The 21,555-nt window shown below is 42.5% G+C and overlaps 1 protein-coding gene across 14 annotated transcripts in view; it reads right to left on the bottom strand.

Moving 5' to 3' along the window:
* Window positions 1-1,060: 1,060 nt before the first annotated feature.
* The window catches only part of LOC135386105 (signal transducer and activator of transcription 5B-like), a 73,636-nt gene continuing 53,141 nt past the window's right edge, over window positions 1,061-21,555 (bottom strand). For 8 of the 14 annotated variants that reach the window (XM_064615833.1, XM_064615842.1, XM_064615840.1 and 5 more), the window contains 6 exons: window positions 19,815-19,965; window positions 19,462-19,601; window positions 17,053-17,208; window positions 16,155-16,215; window positions 12,920-13,045; window positions 7,998-10,668 (listed from right to left, as the gene is read on the bottom strand). In XM_064615833.1, the coding sequence (XP_064471903.1) occupies window positions 10,530-10,668; window positions 12,920-13,045; window positions 16,155-16,215; window positions 17,053-17,208; window positions 19,462-19,601; window positions 19,815-19,965 (773 nt within the window). In that variant the 3' untranslated portion in view covers window positions 7,998-10,529. Of the gene's footprint in view, window positions 5,874-7,997; window positions 10,669-11,995; window positions 13,046-16,154; window positions 16,216-17,052; window positions 17,209-19,461; window positions 19,602-19,814; window positions 19,966-21,555 lie in introns of those variants that run through there. The other 6 variants (XR_010420599.1, XR_010420600.1, XM_064615841.1 and 3 more) reach the window with 5 other exon arrangements.

Here is a 21,555-nt window from a genome sequence, read left to right as displayed (position 1 = left end):
AACAACCTGCATACAGCAATAGAGACCGCGGTTCTCGCATATATGATGTTGGACGCTGTCCCGTGTGCGTAACCTCGCGCCGAAAATCGTAGTGATAAGATACAGTATCTCGATGATACGAATCTCACAGGGTAGTGGAAAAAATTCTGATCATCCGAAATTCGTGTCAAAAGAATCAAACCAAAATAAAAATTCAGGCAAGAAAATAGACAGCAACTGTTCATTTTCCAGTACTGTCAGTGGTGGTCGAAAGGGCTCGCCGTTGTTGGCGTCACAGATGTGGGCGTCACGACTGACGTCCTGGGCAAACTTCTAAGGGAACTGTGCCAACATATGTCTGAAAGCATCTTAGGAGAACCCTGGAAAAACCCCAGACAGCACATCCGGCACCGGGATTCGAATACTGTCAGTGAGAGAGGTCGGTGGTAACGCTTTTGTGTCTCCGCATTTTGCCAATGCTGCTCAAATTCGCGAGATGATTCAAAAGGCCCAGCACGTGCTTTCGACGCACGAGTCGTGCGACATTGTTCTAAAGCGAGCTTCTCCTAAAGCAAGCAGGCGTTAGGTGAAGCCGACTTGCGGAATGGTGACGCATAATGTTGCCATAAGTTGTCCTGATATGTTCCCTCCACGAGTTCTGATCGCTGTTTTCCCAAGCCAGTGCGATGTTATACAGCTTCGAGGTTTTTTTTAGCATCGTTTTGTTTTGCTACACGCGGGGTGGCGTGCGACTTTTCGGGACGCGCTATTTAGTTCAACCCTCGTTTAACGATGTACCCCGCATAATGATGGAATTCGTGATTACCGTCGATATCGTTATACGCGGGTTTCACTGTAATTCACCCACAGTATAAATCAAGCGTTTTCACTTGAGAAATGTGGTACCCTGCATATGGCACCTCTGCCATTGCCTCTTTGTTTTATGGCGTTTCTTCCCAGGTGGACAAGTAACTATCCACTCAGACAGAAAAAGGTTCCGTAGTCTTAATTTACAAGGATAGTTTAGGTGCCCAGTCAAGCCTTACATGCGTAAGCAGTAAGCTGCAGCAAACCACATACAGCTCATTCAACCAACATGTTTTATTCTGCGCATATGACAGCATATACAATCGTATGCCAACACGTACGTATAAACTGTGCATTTTCAGTATCAATTTGCTTTGTACTTGATAAAAAGAGTCTACCTCCATGATGAGGAATGGCAATGAAACAAAACAGACACTTCACTGCAACCTCTCCTCACAACAGGGATCACATTGAAGACCTCACACTTGGCACATGCCTCTTAAAGCTGAACAAACAAAACAAAAAAAAAGTAACATGTAGCTTAAACGAAATAATATTTACAGAAAGCAGTCAGATAATTCTTCGAGGTGTTCTTGCACGACGTCCCTTTGTAAAGTTAGAACAGTGGGTGCTCTATCAAATTTGAGATTGCAAATGAAATTGTGTAGAATATTCTACCATGGGGTCAAGCTGTAGATTGCAAATTTGCAAAAAGTCAGTAGTAGCAGTAAAATCAGTATCTTTCATAAATCATAAATCAAAAGGAAAAAGTGATAACTAACCATTAGTGATATCTTATGCCAACTTTGGTGTATGATGAAATGATTCTTGTATATTGTACATCATTTCAATTGGTGTGTGTCTTAAACAAACGTCCATGTCCCCATGCATGGTGACAGAACTTTGTTTCAGATTTCATAAACTATTTCGTACAACACATGTTAGCATGAGAAACCATAATCGGCGCCAATCCCACCATACATCGTGTGGCAACCCAACATAAGTCATTTCGCTCACTAAATTCTCGATCCAAACGGAAGCTCCAGAAATGACAAAAATGCCACTTGTTTCAAGGTTAGACGCATACCCACATGAAGGTTATTAAGTGTCAGCTAAACTATTTATGGCAGTGACAGGGCACTAGTAGTGGCTAAGAGTGATCTACAGTGCAAGCACTACAGGGGCAGTGTGATCCTGACAAGCAACGCAGCTATGTGGCCATGACAATGTATTCCTTTTCACTGACACACGGATGCTCGGCATTCATGATAAGCACTTCTTGTGGGTCAATATCACTGCAAATGTGAAATTCAGTTTTGGAAGAATAGGGTCTACTGAACACCAATTTAAGGTCCATGCATACAGGAGTCATGCATCACAGAATTATGAAGCCGTCCTTCATAAATATGCTAGGAAGTTATGTCTCAATGCAGTTTCATAAAAGATGCACATTATAATATGCGTAAGTAACTGCGTAATAAATAGAAGTTACCTGAATAATATTGTGCATGTACAATGTGATAGAAATGAAGGAAGCTTTCAAGAAAATACTTCACATAAATGCAGTTCTCCATGTGCTTTGAAAAAGCTGGGAAACATCCTACTTTATGAAATGCAAGAATCCTGGTTCCAGTAATGTGTAGGGATGTGCAAATATATGTGAGGTATTCGACTGAGTATCAAAGTGTTGCGTGACCTGAATAGTTTGTGATGATGGGTTGGTGTTTAGTGGAGGCATGAGCCATGAGAGGAGTATTTTCTGAAATACTTCAGATATAGTAGTGGCCTCGAATATCTGTCATGACAGTATACAGACTGGGCAGTTCGGGTTTTTGCGGGCAGAGTTTGACAGCCGAAGCAATTTAATTCAAAGCAATTTCAATGCATGCCTCAGTCAAACTAATCCAATCCAGTGTGACAGAATTCAGAAGTCCTGCAAATCTGCAACATGCATTTGTTTATAACTCAGTTTACTGACTCTAAGCTGTGCATGGTGTGTGTGCTTTTTTTTCTAATGTTGTCAATAACGTTATGCTACATTCAAAGCTAAGTTATCGATGGTGGAGACGCTTGTCTATGTAGCGTACCCTTTATTTCTGCCTTAAAGCTGGAAAGCAATTATGTTAAAGGGTAACACTACGCGCCCTTCAAATCTGGAAGAATGTCTTGTAAATCGAAAGTAACGAATGATTTGTGACACAACCAAAAACCACTGATCCAAATGAAAAGGACAGGATACGTGTCTGCAGCTGTTTTTTAAGAGGAAGTGATCATTAATCATAATACATTGTGCATGTTAAAAAGGCTTGCTATAGTATTCAAATACTGTGAGAAATAAAACATTGAACAATATTGTGTATGCCACAAGAAAATCAAGTGGAACTGCTTTTCCCTACCATTACAAGTAGAATGGCTCCTCTGCTCTCAAGAGATATACATATGTGGTAACTAAGTCTACCATACAAGCCTGGCAATAACCATACTCATAGTCGCAGTGAAGACACAATTTCTAGGTAAAGTAGCCATGCAGAATATTTGACAACAAATCCGTCTTCTGGGCGGCAGCACATAAAACAACATTCATCTCAGATTTGATTCCAACCAAAACTTCATTATTCAAATAAACCTAATAATGTGCACAAACTCGCAAATTTGCCTTGTAGAATGCTAGAAATAACAGTTGTCATGCTACCATGGTGCACCACTGGGCAATGTAAGTACACAAACAGAAAATGCTTCAGAGTGTTTTACTTTGCTACCTTCATCCGCTTTACCTTGGCATAAAAGACAGGGCCTATGTGCAAGATGGTCCCTCCCACAACTAAAAATAAAAGCCCCATGGTGGACACACATACAGGCAGTGGTCTGACAAACAACCTCTATGTGCCCAGCATGGGGCGGTTATCGCTTTTTTAATAATGACTTACCGAGCAGCCCAAATTTTAACCCGATTCAGTGCCACCATTAAACATGGAAATGGGGAAGGACCTACCTAGGTGGTGTATAGCGATCTACCGCTTCATAGGGGGAAAAAAAAATGTAAATAAAAGGTGACCTCTCTAAAAAGTGTCAATCATGCTGGAGCCTTGTGTTCAGTTACACGCCACAAATTTTACAGAAATAACTACGGTGAAGAAAAGCGATGGTTTACAATATCCACAAGCATGCTTCTCTAGCACTGACGCAAAGTTGAACACCGATTTGAAGATGAAATTTGTCATTTCTGTAATGTGACGTTCCATGAAGGCCTGCATGTTATCCAAAACAGTACTCAAGTGCAACATCGCAAATTACAATGCTAAATGTGAGCTGAACTCAAGGCTCATATACTTATGCTGAAACACCTTTTTCAACAAGAGAGAAACTTTGCTATGCTGAAGCACCTTTTTCAATATCTTTATGATTATATTGAAGAAATAAGGTTCACACAGAGCACCATCAAAGGGAACTTTCAACAGAAGTAGTATTTTGTAAAATAACTTAATTCGAGTTAATTCAATTACATAATTTAAATCATGTTAATCTATAAAATATTCCTTCTGTGTAGGTTTCCTTTGATGGTGCTCTTTGCAAACTTTATTTCGGCTGTATATTACAATGGCACCATCTGCATCTTCCAAGGACTTTGAGAACGTGTTTATCATTACGTTTCAGTGAGAATACCAGCCTTGAAACAAGCCATATTTGTGCCCATAATGTGCCTCCTACAGTATTTCTAGATCCCTCCATTCAATCCGGAGTGGGCAAAGAATTTAAATGCAACCACACAATCACAGAGTAAACATAGAAAAGACATACAAGAACGTGGGGTCCACATAGCAAGATGCATATGCACAAAAAGTGCTTTCAAAAAGAAAAGCAAAAAACAGTCCTGTCGCTTGGGACAATGAGCTTCATTTACTTGATGCTACTGATGCTAGAGGATCTACACAAGTAGGCCTTAGCAACACAGTCAAATGTGCAGGCAACCTACAGAATGTGCAATATCTAACTTGCTAATAACTGAATAACTGATGCCAGGCCGTAACCTTTAGTAATGACACATGAACAAAGCTATACCACTCTGCTGTACTGAGCTATAGCTCTCAGAGTTTGCAGCACCTACATAGATAAACTGTGCCACGCCATGACAATCCCAACAGATTAGGGAAGAAAGAATGAGTGCAGGGGTGACGTAGACTGAGGATTCATACCTAGAGTTTGAGGACTAAAAGGATAACACAACTACATCTGAGTTTGTGTAGTTGTGTTGTCGTTTTAGTCTTCAAATTCAAGGTGCATATCTTCAGAATAGAGAAGTTTTTCAAAACAAATGCTTACACCTCTGGAAATGCTGTGCAATCCAGGTCAAACACATGAAATTTAGACGAAGCACAGTCACTGGTGAACCACGCATGGAAAAGTCTCCTCCATGTATCAGCTGATATAAAATGACAAAGTAAACTGATGTTTCTGTTGTGAATCTGGACTATCTACGCTGACACTGCAATCATTTGACATATATGTGCACATGTACATTGACAAAACTTGAATGAGAAAAATAAGCAAAGAAAAGAAGACAGGACTGTGTGTCATGATTGAGGTTTGGAGCTTTTGACTGCTATAAAAAGCTATGAGGGTTTTACACAGACAGGATTAAAATCGATCGATCAAATAACAGTAAGCAGAACGGTAAGCCGGTAAGTCAAGAAAGGCCAGCACCATATCCCAACAGCAACTGTGCTTCTGCTTGTAAGCAGGCTCCGCCTGGAATAACAGAGGCTGATGGCCGCAGGGTTGTCCACGTGCTTTTGGTAAACTTTTGTACTGTGTCATATAGTTCCCAAAATTTCCAGGCAACACCTCAATTTACATTTCAAACACATTTTCTGAGCAGCCAAGCAGTAGTGTCTTTTTATGAGGGAGAGGAAAGATGTTGCAGAGGTGGAGAGACTGGTGAGGCTGCTCTCACCTGCCAGAGAGAGGCTCACTTAGTAAAGCTGACAAGTTCCCCAATGTTGATGGTTGAAAAATCAACCGGGATGTCCAGCTCTGTGAGATCCATGTCGCCGCCCATGTAGTCCAGGTCAGGTGCAGAGAGCCCCGCCCTGGCAAAGACAAACGGGCCAAGCATTACATTCTCTCCACCTCTTCTCTTGTCCTCGCCACAAACCATGCATCCAAGTGCCTTCCACGCGACTACACAAAATGCGTTGTGCAGAACAAATATACGAACTAAACAACGGGAAAGAATTGCGGGACAACATGACATTTCTCAGGTTAGGGTCATGTTATTCCGTCCCATTCATTTTTCTTTCCTGCTCTTTTGGTTCATGATACTTTATGTCTTAGCAAGGATTCCTAGCACATGTACACACAAAGGAAGCAAAAAAAGAGACCTCTGATGTCATAGGTCACTGACAGAAATGCAAGAGGCACTGCAAAGACAGGCTGGTACGTGAGGGGGAATAAAGCATGGAGCGATTGAAAATTAAAAAAAAAAAACATGGAACTGAATAATTTGCAAAGACTATGTTAAAGTGATCACATGAAACACTAAGCTATCTGAGAGGTTGGGTACATCATATCCAGAATAACCGGCTTGACAAGAAAAGTACAAACGAGCATGGAACAGCAGAATGTATTGAAAGATCAGAAAGAGCACCTGGTGCTTGACATGTCATTGGTGAAAAGCTGATGAAATGGAATGATACACAGAAAAAAAATGTTGAAGCACCGCACATGAGCTCGCGCGTTCTGCCCTTGTACTACCTCATTGCACTTTTGTGGCTTTCACAAACTGCACTTGTGCATTTTCAAAACTTTCAAGTGCAAACATGAATGTCACTTTTAAACCCCCAACCCAAGGACATACATCTGTGCATAAGTCAATGTCACACCAGTACTGGGACGACAAGGAGCGTACCGTAGCAACTTGGACAGGCGTTAGGTCTCTGTGACATCGTCCCTCTCGCCCTGATGCTATCCGCTCGCTGCTGCCAGCCATACGTCCAAGTTGCATGGTCCCCATCCCTGTCGTTGTCCTGGTTTCCAGGCTCAAAAAAGCTTAAAGAGAACTCTGCACGCATAAGGTCAAAGTTAATAGCATCATTTTATGCCTCAATTGCAGCGGGGCTTCTCAACGAGTATTCGACTAGTCACCTCTTCAGAAAGAGAAAATTTTGGTAGGGCAGGCCATATTGTCCAGAATACTGCTAGGCTGAACACCGAAATGAGCTTGTGTTCAGTGGCAGCAGCGTACAAATGCAGCAGGTCAACCTGTAGAGCAGCCCCAGGAGGAACGCTCTGATTTACATGAGGAAGTATTGAAACAAACTGGATGTTTGCTATGATATATTTAGAGCCTAAGTTTTTGGGAAATATTTTTTTCTAAATTCAGGGTGTAAAAATTGGGTAAATAAACATGCGCTCTAAATTCGCGCAAATTCGGATGGAAAAACTTCCAGTACGCTAAATTCGGGGAGAAATCGGGCTCAGTTACTTAGGCTAACTGAACTGGTTCGGTATAAATGGTGATGTAACTGTGTTTGCTGCCAAACAAGTTAGTGTGCTTTCCTACAGACATCTCAGTGAGGGCAATTTGCTGGGTAAAAAATCAGGTTTCACCCTAAAGAGGCAACCTTCAATTCAGGGTGCAAATTCGGTGAAGAATCGGGTTAAGCCCTAAAACTTCAGGCTCTAGATATATTTCAATCCGTCAGTAAGCTTACCGCTAACCACAGATGGGTCAGATTTATGATGCAGAGAAAATGCACATACACAACAGGGGAACAGAACAATGGTATGCTAACATAAACTTGCTGACTTCATTCAGTGAACGTTACATATGACACAGAGGAAAAGCAAGGAACATGCACGGCACAGTACAAGCAATACACTCCACAGCCATGTAGCGTGCCTCCCATTCACAAATATGCAGAAGCTACGATCACCTGCCAAAGGCCAGATGTGCCTTTAGTGCTCATCTGCACTGTTCGCACTTCAGTTAACAAAGCTTTTTAAGCCTTTGTGCTTCTGTGTGATGAGGTGTTGCAGTGCAGTGTGCTACTACAATGAAGTGGCTTTCAATCATGGATTCCGTGTAATGCCTCAGTTTTTAAGACTGCTTAACCATGTGGAAGTGAAACCTAAACCTTTCTTTTTTTTTGTCTCTGGTAAAACTATCATTCAGTGTAGCAAATCCAGTTTATCAGCAGTAAACTAAGTCGTCATGACAGAGTCACTGATCAATTTATTGTACATCATGAAAAAAATACTGAGAAACGTACAAGTCAGGAACAATCTCTCTCACTCACTCTCAAAGTCCAGAATAACAACACAATGAAAAGAAAAAGTTAGACCTCTGCATTTCAACAATTCTGTCAATTCAATCAGTTAACATAAGGATTTTACAGATGTTACATCACACAAAGCATACAGAGGTGTACATAAATACAGATCCCATTCAAGGGAGATGCCAGGTGTATGCGATATTCATATAGTACAATGTAGCAAGTCGTTCGAGATCAGAAAGCATTTAGTAGCATTTCACGAGGAGGACATGCTCCAAGGTGTCATAAAACATCGCAGTAGTAACTTCTAAAGCTGTTAACAACAATATAGTCTCTGCAATAAAATCTTCAAAAAGTGACTTCTCCAAAAATATGCGAGCCTTTCATAGTGATGAAACGAAAAATTATATTGATGGGCACTGACAATGTTGATCACAACTAATAATGCCTCATGTGTACGTCCAGCAATTAACTGTAGATCAATCAGCATCGTAGCGTCCACTATTTTTACTGTGGTCTAAAACTAGCAAATGCAGTGTGCAGCACAACTGAAGTACTTGGGAATGGCACTAGAAGTGTCTAACCATATATATTTCAGCTTCTTTACAATTGGCATGATGTTTCCGCATAATTACTGTAAATCTAATGCCACTGGCACTATCCTGATGATATTTAGCAGTATAATTTGAAAATCATGTTGAGTGCTTTTCTTAAATGGTAGCTCAGAATTGGGCGCTATATTTTATCTGTAACATGTGGCTAAACAGACGTCACTACTGACGGATTTTGAATGCTACTGACTCAGTTGGTAAAAATTGAGCAGTAGTAGGTCCTTGTAGTAAGTTACTGTCTGTCCAGACAAAGAGGCACCGCGGCATTACAAAAAAGAAAAACGTCATCCTCAAAAATGTGCGCCGAATACCGAGACTTCGTCATTACAACATGTAGATTTACGAAATCTAGTTGTACACCATTTAAAATGTTCCAAACCGCTTTCCTGGAGTGTTACAAGTACATACCACCTACAGCACACGAGTTGGAGTATAAAAATGTTTTCCAAAATTTTCAGTCCTGTATGGTACTATATGGCTCTGGTGTGCCAACTCGAACCAGCATGTGCTTTGATAATGCAGTACTTCATTGCACGCACGTGCAATTCCATTCCCTGTTCCACATGTGCACTTTCAGGGTGTCTACCAAATTGTAGCCTTCAAATCGCCTGACTTTTCCAGGTTTTCACTGACTAGTGCAAGCGAATTCCCTGACCAAAAAAACAGGGAACTTGGTGTCTGCTCTTACGTTGTGATGGATCACTCATTGATCATGCACTGAATAATTGGAATGTGGGGATCAATTATTGAATGCAAATAAAGAGAATACAAATATATGTTTATCCTTACTGTTTAAGAAAAGTTTTTTTTTTCCCTGCAGTAGGCAGACTTCCTACGGCACCTCATTTATGACACTTTCTTTCCTTTTTTACATATATATATTTTGTTGAAGGTCACTTCCTCGTGAGGCTGCCCTACCTGCCTGCCTCTGAGCTTGTTGTAAAGCTGTTACTCGCGGCACTGTTGCGGTAGCGTGGCCACTGAACCACAGTATTCAGCACTCTCGATCCGCTGCATATCATCATGGCACACGTCTGATTTTCCTCAATGTCAGCTGCTTTTTGGCAACTTCCCTGACCTTTTCCTGCCTGACTTTTCCAGTCGTATCAAAATTCCCAGGTTTTCCAGGTTGGTAGACACCCTGACCTTGGCAGTCTCTAACACATGATTCTCATCTTAGTAGAAATATGATCCAGCAGCAACGTTTCTCAATGGTGTCAAGGGTGTACAATGAAAAGTGCTTGCAACATATTTACATGGGACAACGCATGGTAGTGTACACATGTCATGCATGTCTACTATGGAAGCAGTAACTTGACAAAAATGCTTTGTCCCTTGCCGCCAGAGGAACAAGAGTATGTACCTAAAAACTGATTGTGAGATATCAAAGAAGTCTTTTCTATGTAGCAGCACTGTAGGCACATTTAGTAGCATAATGCTAGAATAGCAAACCCCTACTGCGCTGTCAAGAACACAAACTAATAATTTGGCAAACGTGAGCTCTATCTGTGGACGACGCACAAATACATAAGTCCACCAACGCCCGAGAAACAATGAAATTCAAATACAGTCACGTCCCGCTTATTCGTAATTCAATTAACCACAAAACTCGTTATCCAATCTGCAGGATCGTCAACGAGCTTGCGACCACAGGTTTTAGATTTAGTTAACCAGAATTCGTTATTTGTATCCAGACAAGGGAGTACTGGTAACCATGTTCCAGGACTAGCGTTATTTTGATTCGTGTAGCCGGAAAAGTGTCAATGTCCTCAGTCCTTGGTATTTACTGTCATTTCTCATTGTCCTGGAGCAACATCACCTCACGGGGAGCCTTCTGATCTACTCTTTGACCCCGTGTTGCTCACACGTCTCTCACTGGTGTGGACGGATAGCAGTAATGGCTCTGGTGAAGTGCACAAGGTGGCAGATTTCCATGGGGGCACAAGTCGATATGTGAACTTTGGCTAGACAAGCCTAGTGAAAGTATTTCTAGTGGAGCTCTGCAAATATTCAAAATTTCGAATATGAAACGAATATCTCGTACTATTCGAATGCTATTCACAACCTATTTTCAGTGTTCGAAATTTTCTAATATTTTTCTAATAGTACTGAAGCAAAGTATCGCTATAGCCATTCTGCAAGTGGGCTTCGCCTAATTACGTCCAAGGGTTAGGAGAAACTTACTTCATGTTACCGCCATTGTTCTTTCGGTGTGCCAGCTCCATTCTGCAAGTCTGCTTCACTTCATTACACTCGAGCGTTACATGAAGCCCACATTACACTGTTTACAATATTTTGTGACACTGAAGTCTACGAATTTTGTGAGCCCATGATCAACACCGTACTCTGGGCACTGCAGGTTCCAGTAAAATGTACTCCCAACTTTCAGAGTTATGTGCAGTAACAGATGGAAATACCGTGTGCAGTTTCTAAAAAAAGTACAGAAAATTCACAATGTAAACATCAAACTGAGGAGATTCACACAAAGCAGGCTGCATGGACCATGTTGACCAACCCTCAATGCAATTCATCTCACCAATGCAGTCTGCCATACACAACACCGAGGGACACTTCTCTCACGATCTTATGCTGGGTGAGAAGGGCCACATGTTTGGAGCAGACCATCATCTAATGAGCACACCACCACCAAAATACTGCACCACAAGGTATTCGAAATCATTAGAATTGGGCCTTTCCTGATTATTCGGATTCAATTCGTCATCCGAAGAAATTATTCTGACTAGATTCACAGCGTAATTGAAATATTCGTAAACTTTTTGCAATGGAAATTTTGCCATTCGCACAGCTCTAATTTCTAGCCTTCAAGTCTGGGCTAAAGATGTGCTGGATGTCGCCATGTTGGGGTCACGATCTATGACATTCTGCAGGAAAAAGAGAAGTGGCTTTCTAGTGATCCTGAAGAGCGTCAAGCAGACTTCTGTCAGAAGTCTACTACTCTACTAGTCTACTCTAGAAGAGTTTGTAAGATAATGTCTGCCAGGGCACAATTTTCTCTTTTTTTTTTTTCATAACCATTTAATGAAACTGTACACTTAGACTCGCTTTATTTTGCTTCTCTGGAAATTCGATATCCGAATGATACAGGGCAACTACCGAAGTGTCCAGATAAACGGGACATGACTGTAACTCAGGAAAGAGAGACCTCAATCTTTAAAAGTTTTCTGGCATAACAGCCATCATAGCGCACACAGGGGTGTGCATTTGCTTGAACAAACCCCGCTTACTTACATACAGGAGTGCCTGTATCAATGCTAGGCACAGACAAAAAAACAAGGCTTCCTGCAGGACCCACACTACTAGTGTAAATATGCCCTTTACTACCTTTATTCAGTTTTGTTGCAGACGTTTCCTTCTTTTACATTATACTGACTTTTACACAGCATCACACAAGTTATGTACAATCCACAAATAAAGCGGTTCAGTTTCATCAAAGTGAGACATGCCCATCTGGAAAAAGTTCCACTGCTACTTCACTTTACTAAGCAGTTCTCAGTTTACATGTTTGTTAGACAAGAATGTCCCATTATGGCACACAAAGCTCAGCAAGCCTCATGCCTGGCCAAAGCCAGATCTACTGCCGCAGTTATCCCAGCCTCTCACTTACAGACACAAAAGGCTGACAGCCTTCACAATGATTAGTCAACTTTGGTTCAGTAAGAAGTCTAAGCTCATTTAAAAAAATGTATGTAAATATTATTTATAAAGCTGACAAGATCAGCCGTGGTGCAGCAATCGTGTAATTATGTTTTTTTTTTCCTTGTTTTTTTTTACAAACATGAATAACACTCAAGCTCTACTGGGACAGGTTCTCTTTGCATGTTGGCAAAGCGGGAGTGACTGATAATAAAAACGTTCCATTAACATGAAACACCACAGGTTCTCATGACATGCAGACAGCAAACAGCACCATTCTGAAGTTTCCAAAAAGATACAGACCCCAAACAACCCTCCCACACACACACGCGCACCGCTGAAAGGACGGATTATGGACACGCTACAACGCAGTTGTAGTCTGGCTGATGCACCTCCTCTCAAAACAGTCCAACAGTCCAAGCAACAGTACCCCTTGGAAGTTCTTACAATGGTCCCACGAGGGCAGTTCAATCAGTGCACCAATCATTGTGTCTTGCCAAGACCAGTGTTGTTTCCCTGGTACCAGGAGACACCCTTTCACAAGGGGTGCCTTATCTTCAAACGCTAGAGAAAAAAGAAGCTGTGCGGTTCACTTACTGCATGGCTTGGTCAAGCGCGCTGGAACCATCGTGGTACGTGTTTGCCGCGGTGTCCGGAGAGTGGGGGTGGAAAAACGACTGAGGTGTGGACGGATTACTATCCATGCCAAGGAAGCCACTTAGCCTGCAAGGAAACACAATATATACTTAGGGTCTATTCCCATGGCACAATACGTGCAGTCAGAGTCACTTAGTAAGTTCCTTTCTGACAGCATGCAACTTGACACATCCTAACTGCAGGTTTGCATGCCACACTACACTACCGTGTTCGTTGAAGAATGAAATACAAATACAATACATCGTTTTCGGGTTTTATGATTTTTCAAATTCGGGGGTGAGGTGAAATCGGGTGCTGTTTACACACGAGAAATTATACTCGGGGAGAAATAGGGCGCTACAAACTCTGCTTGATATGTCATCGGAAAATTTTCGGGTGAAACGAAAGGCATATCAAACAAGCCACTGCTGTGACACTGGGACGAGAAAGAAGTATCTTTATATTTCCACTCGGAACTGGGGGCAGTGAGTGACCGCAGTATTCAAACACTTGTCCGAGCTCCATAAAAGCTAGTCTTTTTTTCTCCTGCAGGAGGGGATTATAAAAGGAGGACAAATAGGATGTCACAAATAGCTCTCTTTGCTGATATTATGATTCAGTTTTCCGATGGTTTATCCATGACTACGAGTTGAAGGACCGCAAGGATTTCAGGTAGATATCGGGTTTTACCCGAATTCTCGAAAACGAAAAACCAGGTTTAACCCGAAAATTAAGAACCCTATTGATATGTTCCCCAAATAATGAAGATTTCCCAAATTTGAGCTTTTGTTCTTATATTGCATTCCATTCATATCTAGCATTGTGCAAAAGCTCATTTGCCTAAATGTTTATCAACTGCTGTGACTTTTCACTTGCCCAGGTAAGCGAAAAATAGGGTCGACAACTTGCAACGACGTAACGTAAAAATACACTGTAACAAAGTGTTTTACCTGAACTATTATGCCATGCTTCCTAAATCTCCAAACTAAAACTAAATCAGCATGCTACCCGCATCCTCACACCCCATGCTTGTTTCGGCTAAAGCAGTGGAAGCTTTGGAAGCATAGGAAGTTGTGTTATGGAAACAAGCCATGGTGATTGGACATCTCTGGGGAAGTGACAGTTTTTAGTTTGCAAGAAGAATTGCTTGTGTAATGATCCCTCCTGCAACTTCTGAAACCAAGCTGCACCATTATGGCTTCACTACTCACACACTGCAACCAGTCAGCACAACTCAGTTTCACACCACTAACGTTGCATTGTTTGAACACAGCCTTGAGTCAGCATTTGACTGATGCATGAATATCAAGAAAATTGCACTATAGACCACTTGCGCAAAAAAAAGCATGCACCACACACTTGCAGGAAACGTTCACTATTGCTCCACCATGCGAATATTGGTCGTCCATGTCTTAGCACAATTTCAGACCTGTGCACAGTTCTAGGTATGGCATAACTGAATGACATCAATGTTACAAGTTTGACTCACACTGACTGAATACTACAGATATTTCATTCCACATGTTTAATAGGCACTGCATGCTGCCATCTTCGATTGCACCACGCGCTCCCATTTTCTGATCTCTAACAAAAACCCTGCGACACCGACATCGTAGTCAGAAAATATTTCAGGAGGGGTTCTATGGGGGCCTTACTTAGGAGAGGAGGATTTCCCCTCATTTCCCTCCCTCCAAATGCACTACGAAAGGTAACAGGGGGAGGAGGGGGCAATTTGGGCCAGAGGAAATTGTGTGTCATATGTGGGAGCGGATCTTCAGTCTGCACAGAAATTTGTGAGCGCTCGACTTCGAAAACAATGTTCAATACGTGATTGTTTGTGCTGACGGTGTTAAGAAGGTGCGAGTTGGGCGGGAGTCCGTGACCGATGGATGTTTTCTGGAACTCGAAATCATACGTGTACAGTCGCCGTCCAACATGTCGGACTCTGCAGGGATCGCGCAAGAGTCCGAAAAAATGAATTTCGCTTCAAAAGTAAACTTTATTAAGTACTAGTAGGCTGGAAAATGTTGTTGATGCATCCTGAACAGGTAATCTTCCATCTCTGCCTGATAGCGTCGGCTTCTACTTCCATTTACATTGACATTCTACAGCTGCTACTTCCCGAAATGATGTTGTACACGGACTAAAGCACCACAGTTGCCTTCATTAGCACAGAGCTTGATGGACGCGCTGGGAGTAGGGTTGCCACCTTTCGGAGTGCAAAATACCGGCTGAGGGAGAGGAGGTGGAATAGAGGGAAAGAAGAAAATGTTCGTGGGAAAGGGAAAGTGGGTGAGGGGTGGAGAGTGTACAGAGAGAGAGAGAGAAAGAAAAAAGGAGCGTACTCGCTCAAGACAACAATGATAATAATGAATAACTAAGAAAACGACCGGTGACTACGGAGTTGGGTCTGTGCTCCAGATTTATTCAAGCCGTAGTGGAATGTTGAAAGGAAAACCCCGTAAAAACCCCCTATGAAAGGTGTTGAGCCACAAATACCGTCAAAAGGCTGCCGGTATCACCTTCCTACCGGCAACCGGCAGAGCGCCCAAATAACAGGCCGCGCCGATATGATACCCGCCTGATGGCAACCCTAGCTGGGAGACAGCAAGTCGTCGATATCCCGAACACGTGGAGGAAACATATCAGGACAACATCTGGCAACATTAGGCGTCACCATTCCGCAAGTGGGCTTCAGCTAACGCCTGTGTGCTTTAGGTGAAGCTCGCTTTACTTCGCGGGTGGACAGCACGTGCTCGGCTTTGCGAAGCACCACGACACGGCTCCTTCACTGAGAGTTTTGGAAAATGAACAGCCACTGCCTATTTTCTTGCCTCAATTTTTATTTTTTTGGTTTCCTTGACCTTCACATCTCATCATGCGCACGTGGTGAGCTGGCGACCGCTAACTGGCTGAGCACACGTGTCCGAAATATCGAGCGACGGAGCTGTACGGCATCCGAAATTTTGGACATTGTTATACATTAACTCTATGAGGCCTGTGGCTGTTCCGCGAACGCGTCCAAATAATCGAGCATGTTCGCAAAATCGGTCGGCGACTGTAATGTCTTGGCATAAGCACGGGTCAGCAGAAATACCACTACATTTATACCTTGGCATCTCAGCAGAGAGTGTGCAAGTTTTTTTATGGTATACATTTGTCCTAAAATATAATATAGAGGCATATACACACTTACCCAGGTATCTGAGTAACCAGGACAGGTTTCACGTAACCATTACTTGTTGCAGATTGGGTATCTGCGAAAAATATAAACAAAAACACCTGAGCCATAGCTACAGAAGAAGTGTAAGTCAAGTAAGTCAACTATCTATGTTATGTCTGTCTCACAAAACTACCACATGCACGACCAAAAACTTTGTAGCACCTAACATTACACTAATGCTTGCTTGGATATCTTTTGTCTTTTGAGTGGTACAGTGATGTACAGGTTTTAGAAATGAGATTCAGGTAGTGAAGAAACTTCTAGTATGCTAAATTTCGGGAGATATCAGGCTCAGTTACTGAAACTAAGTGCACTGGTTTGGTACAAACGGTGATGTAACTGAATTTGCTGCCAAACAAGTCAGAGTGCATTCCTAGAGACGTCTCAGTGAGGGCAATTTTCCGGGCAAAAATCTGGTTTCACCCTAAAGAGGCACCCTTCAATTCGGGGTGCAAATCAGAAGAATAATCGGGTTGAACCCTAAATCTTCAGGCTCTATGCATTAAATCCTGATACGTTTTGCAGCTCACTCCTACAGAGTTACGGGCTTACTATTTTGACCCCTAACTCGAAATGGTGACTGCAAGGTAGCACTCAAAAATGATACCCAAGATCAAAATTACAATAAATATATTGAGGATCGTAGGTACGTATACCTGCAGGCCATGTCTTGGCCCAAACGTGAGCTAAAGTGCCAAGTGCTACAGTGAGCAAGTTTGCATGTTGTGCCGAATTCTGAAGCAAATTCAGCCCTTGAAAAGTCAGCCCAAAATAGTCCTTGAAAACTGTTGTCTATTCCACTATCTACTACGCATCTCATGTGGTGTTTACCCCGCAAACACAACATCAGGGATCAGAAGACACCGCATACCTGTTATGGGAGTGTAGTATTTCCCAAATGCCTGATCCTTAGGGATGTCAGGGTACATGTAAGTGAGCTGCTGAAGGTCGCTCACTCGATCCGCAAGGCTGCGAATGGTGAAATCTCGTGAGGTGAATGGCTGGATCATAATCACTTCCTTGGTGTCTGAAAAAGAAGCGCACAATGTCATCGGTCAACGGAAACGTCCTGACACTTTGAGAGAGAACGTTGCCCCAAAGAACATTTTCTAGAGGTATGAAATACTAGTACATTAAGATTTTCTGCAATCCTGTTAATCCAAAATCCCTTAATTCGAACTTCCGGATAATACGAAGCGACGGTAGGGTGTCGGCAAAGCCACGCGTATTTCAATGAGAAAAATGCCCGGTAATTTGAACATAATGAATGTGTGCGACGGTTTATTCGAACGAGATTGCCCGGCTGGCATATCAAGGATTTACTTTTTAGAGGGACAGCTGTATGACAGAACCTTTGTCAAGGGCGCGGCGTTGTTCCTCGCATTTTATTCAACGCACCATTGGCTGGCTTTGCAGCAAATTGGAGAGAAGACTGAAAAAGAAAAGCGCGGAGCGAGCGCAGTCAGTGTGCCAACGCTATGAGGGGGCCACAGAGTTGTACTTCATCCGCAGATAAGGAGGCTCGGCGCACCGGCTGCAGCATGCAAACAGTGTAGCTAGGGCCCTGGGTCTTCCGTGACTCTGCGAAATTTCGCGGAATCCTTCGTTTGGCACGGAATTTCATGGCATCCGTTATTTTTAGGGGTGGTGCGGATATTCGAGTTCTCGAATTCGAATAAAAAATCAATCACTCGAAGTATTCGATTCGCGAATCGAATACAGTAAAACCCGCAGATAGCGATATCGCGTATAACGATATCCCCCATAAAACGATGGTTCATGATTTTACCGTCAAAATATACATTGGTTCTATTGGTTCTAACCACGCGGCGATTTTCGCCGCGATAAGATGCAGTAGAGTCTCGATGCTACGAATCTCACGGGGTAGCGCAAAAAATTCGTATAATCCGAAATTCACATCAAAAGAATTAAACCAAAATAAAAATTGAGGCAAGAAAATGGACAGCGACTGTTCATTTTCCAATACTGACATGTGAAAGAGGTAGGTGGTAACGCTTTTATGTCTCCGTATTTGGCCAATGCTGCTCAAATTCGCGAGATGATTCAAAAGGCCTAGCACATGCTTTCCACCCGCGAGTCGCGCGACAGTGTTCTAAAGCGAGCTTCTCCTAGAGCACGCAGACGTTAGGTAAAGCCGACTTGCGGAATGGTGATGCGTAGTGTTGCCACAAGTTGTCCTGCTATGTTGTCTGGTTCCCTCCACGAGTTCTGATCGCTGTTTTTCCAAGCCACTGCAATGTCACACAGCTTCGCGTTTTTTTTTTTTTTAGCATCTGTTTCTTTTTCTTTTGCTACACGCGGGGTGGCGCGCGGCTTTTCAGGGACGCGCTATTTAGGTCAGCCCTCGTTTAACGATGTACCCTGTATAACGATGGAATTCGCGATTACCGTCAATATCGTTATACGCGGGTTTCACTGTACCCGATATTCGGGTTTGCGAACATTCGGCTATTTGCTGAATATGAACGACACGGATCTTTCAGCAGGTATAAAATGATTGCAGATGATAGAGGGCATTCCGTGTTAACACAAGATATCATGTATGTAATGCTGAGCCACAACACTGCTTTGAACTTGTCATTTTATAAAATATTTTTTGTTCCCACATTATCCAAGAAAATGAAGTGTTTCGCGTTCAAAGTAGTCGTTGACTCGTTGCCGTGGAACGTCGTGGAATTTGTAAGTCGGTGCCGCAGAATTTTGAATTTGCCGCAGCAGAAAACCAAGTGACTTAGGCATAGCCAAGGATTTTCCTAGGATTTCCAAGGACTTTCCTTTTGTTCTACCGCTACCGATTAGAATTAGCAATGACCACAAACTATTTCTGAACCATATCAATGCTCTCATTACATGAAAGAGGCAAAAGAAATGTTTGTATTGCTTACTACATTAATTGTATTATCTCGTGTTGCATGTCAGTGTCTGTTAGCATTTCTTGTAATATGTGTACTCGTACCCACTACCCCCATGCAATGTCTGCAAGGACCTTGGGGTACTGAGGAATGAAGAAATAAATGAATAAATATAGCGATAACTCCAATATAAAGATCGGATTCTGCATTCCCATCAATATCGTTATAGACAGGCATGACTGTATATGAGGTCAAATATGGCACCTAGCTAGCTAGCAAAAAAAAACTCAACAGCATCCCATCACAGAAAAAGTATTTGCTAAGCTTCAAAGGCATCGCCCACTCCAAAATACTAATCGACAAACCATGGCAATTCTGATCAAAATTTCCAGAATTTTAGTCATCACCTTGCTGAGGATCCTCGTGCAGCCACGCAATTGTGACTCCACCAAGTTCAGAATCGCTGAAGCGGAGTAGAAAAGTTCCATTGCAGCATTGGCGAAGCATATCCTCGGCTTGCCTCCGTCCAACGAACCCCCACACGACACTGTAATTCAGAACAAATTCGGGCATTTCAATTTCACGTCAACACGGTGATAAAGTGGGTGTAAGTTATTGGAGAAAGCCCACAACTAGGAACCCTGACAGCAATGTTCAACAATACAGCACCAGACAAGGGCTCAAAGTCTAATTTCCATGTTCCTCAATTCCAGGGTTCAGAGTTGCTGAATTTCGGCCCATTTTATACAATTATAGTCACCTGTCATTCCACGGAGCTCTAAGATGCTCTCGAGTGACTTTCATGATGGCATAAAACCACTCCCAGAAGGTAAAGTTGCGCTCAGGCAGGGGCTCCTTGCAGAACTGCGCCCAGCTCACCAATATTAGGCTGCTGTCTTGAAGCTGTGGGTCTGCAAAGGACAGCAATGTCTATACAGGATGTGGGGCACACATGCAAAATAACGCAAAACCAAGCCATTTTAGAGCACCTTCTAGTACACATTTTAAAATATTTTTTAATATATAGTATTTTTAATAATAAAAATAAAATAATATTTTTAATAACAAATAATAATATAACAAATAAATAATAAATAAATTAATAAATATTTTTAATATACAATATTTTTAATGAAAAAATAAAATAATATTTTTAATAATAAAAATAATAATTCATAAAATAACAATATTTTTTAATAAATATTTATTATTTAACACATTTTTAAATTATTATTTTTTCTAATTTTTATTGTGTGTTAGTGCCGCGCAGCAACTGTGGCTATGAGCGGCGAGAGGACAGGTGGGCAGATGGCGGTGGACAGATCGAGAGAGGACAGCTGGAAGGAGTTGGGTACAGGGGGGTTAGTATGCGTCCTGGGCCGACTTCAGGGGGAACTGTGACGACGTTCGTCTGAAAGATCTTTGGAAAACCCAGGGAAAACCTAGGGCTGCACAGCCAGTGGTAGGTTACGAACCCACCACCTCCCAGCCTTCAGCAAGACCTTGGCCACCACCAACGAGCGGAACGCCTCAACCCGCTCGGCCGTGCTGCTTGTCTCTTCTGGAGTAGGCAGAAGTCCATTTTTGGAACAACAAAACGGTGCTTTGGAGCGGATACATGTGCATCATTGTGCGCAGTCATATACGCTTTATCTTTAATATACAGTAAAACCCGCGCATAGCGATATCGCGTATAACGATATCCCTCGTAAAACGATGGTTCATGATTTTACCGTCAAAATATACATTGGTTCTATGGGGAAACGACCCGCGCATAGCGATGGAGACCGCGGTTCCGAGTATTCGTATAACGATGTTGGACGCTGTCCCGTGCGCGTAACCACGTGGCGATTTTCGACGCGATAAGTCTCGATAAGCCTCGATGCTACGAATCTCACGGGGTAGCGGAAAAAATTCGTATCATCCGAAATTCACATCAACAGAATTAAACCAAAATAAAAATTGAGGCAAGAAAATAGACAGCGACTGTTCATTTTCCAGTACTGTCAGTGAAAGAGGTAGGTGGTAACGCTTTTATGTCTCCGTATTTGGCCAATGCTGCTCAAATTCGCGAGATGATTCAAAAGGCCTAGCACGTGCTTTCCACCCGCGAGTCGTGCGACAGTGTTCTAAAGCGAGCTTCTCCTAGAGCACGCAGGCGTTAGGTGAAGCCGACTTGCGGAATGGTGACGGTGTAGTCTTGCCAGAAGTTGTCCTGCTATGTTGTCTGGTTCCCTCCACGAGTTCTGATCGCTGTTTTCCCAAGCCACTGCGATGTCACACAGCTTCGCGTTATTTCTTTTTTTTTTTTTAGCATCTGTTTCTTTTGCTACACGCGGGGTGGCGCGCAACTTTTTGCGGACGCGCTATTTAGGTCAGCCCTCGTTTAACGATGTACCCCGTATAACGATGGAATTCGCGATTACCGTCAATATCGTTATACGCGGGTTTCACTATACATTCTAAAGAGTGACGTAGACGTGGTCACCAAAGCCGGAGGC

The sequence above is a fragment of the Ornithodoros turicata genome, chromosome 2 (genome assembly GCF_037126465.1).
Source record: "Ornithodoros turicata isolate Travis chromosome 2, ASM3712646v1, whole genome shotgun sequence".
NCBI classification, from domain to species: Eukaryota; Metazoa; Arthropoda; class Arachnida; order Ixodida; family Argasidae; genus Ornithodoros; species Ornithodoros turicata.
This window is presented reverse-complemented; position numbering and strand designations above follow the sequence as displayed.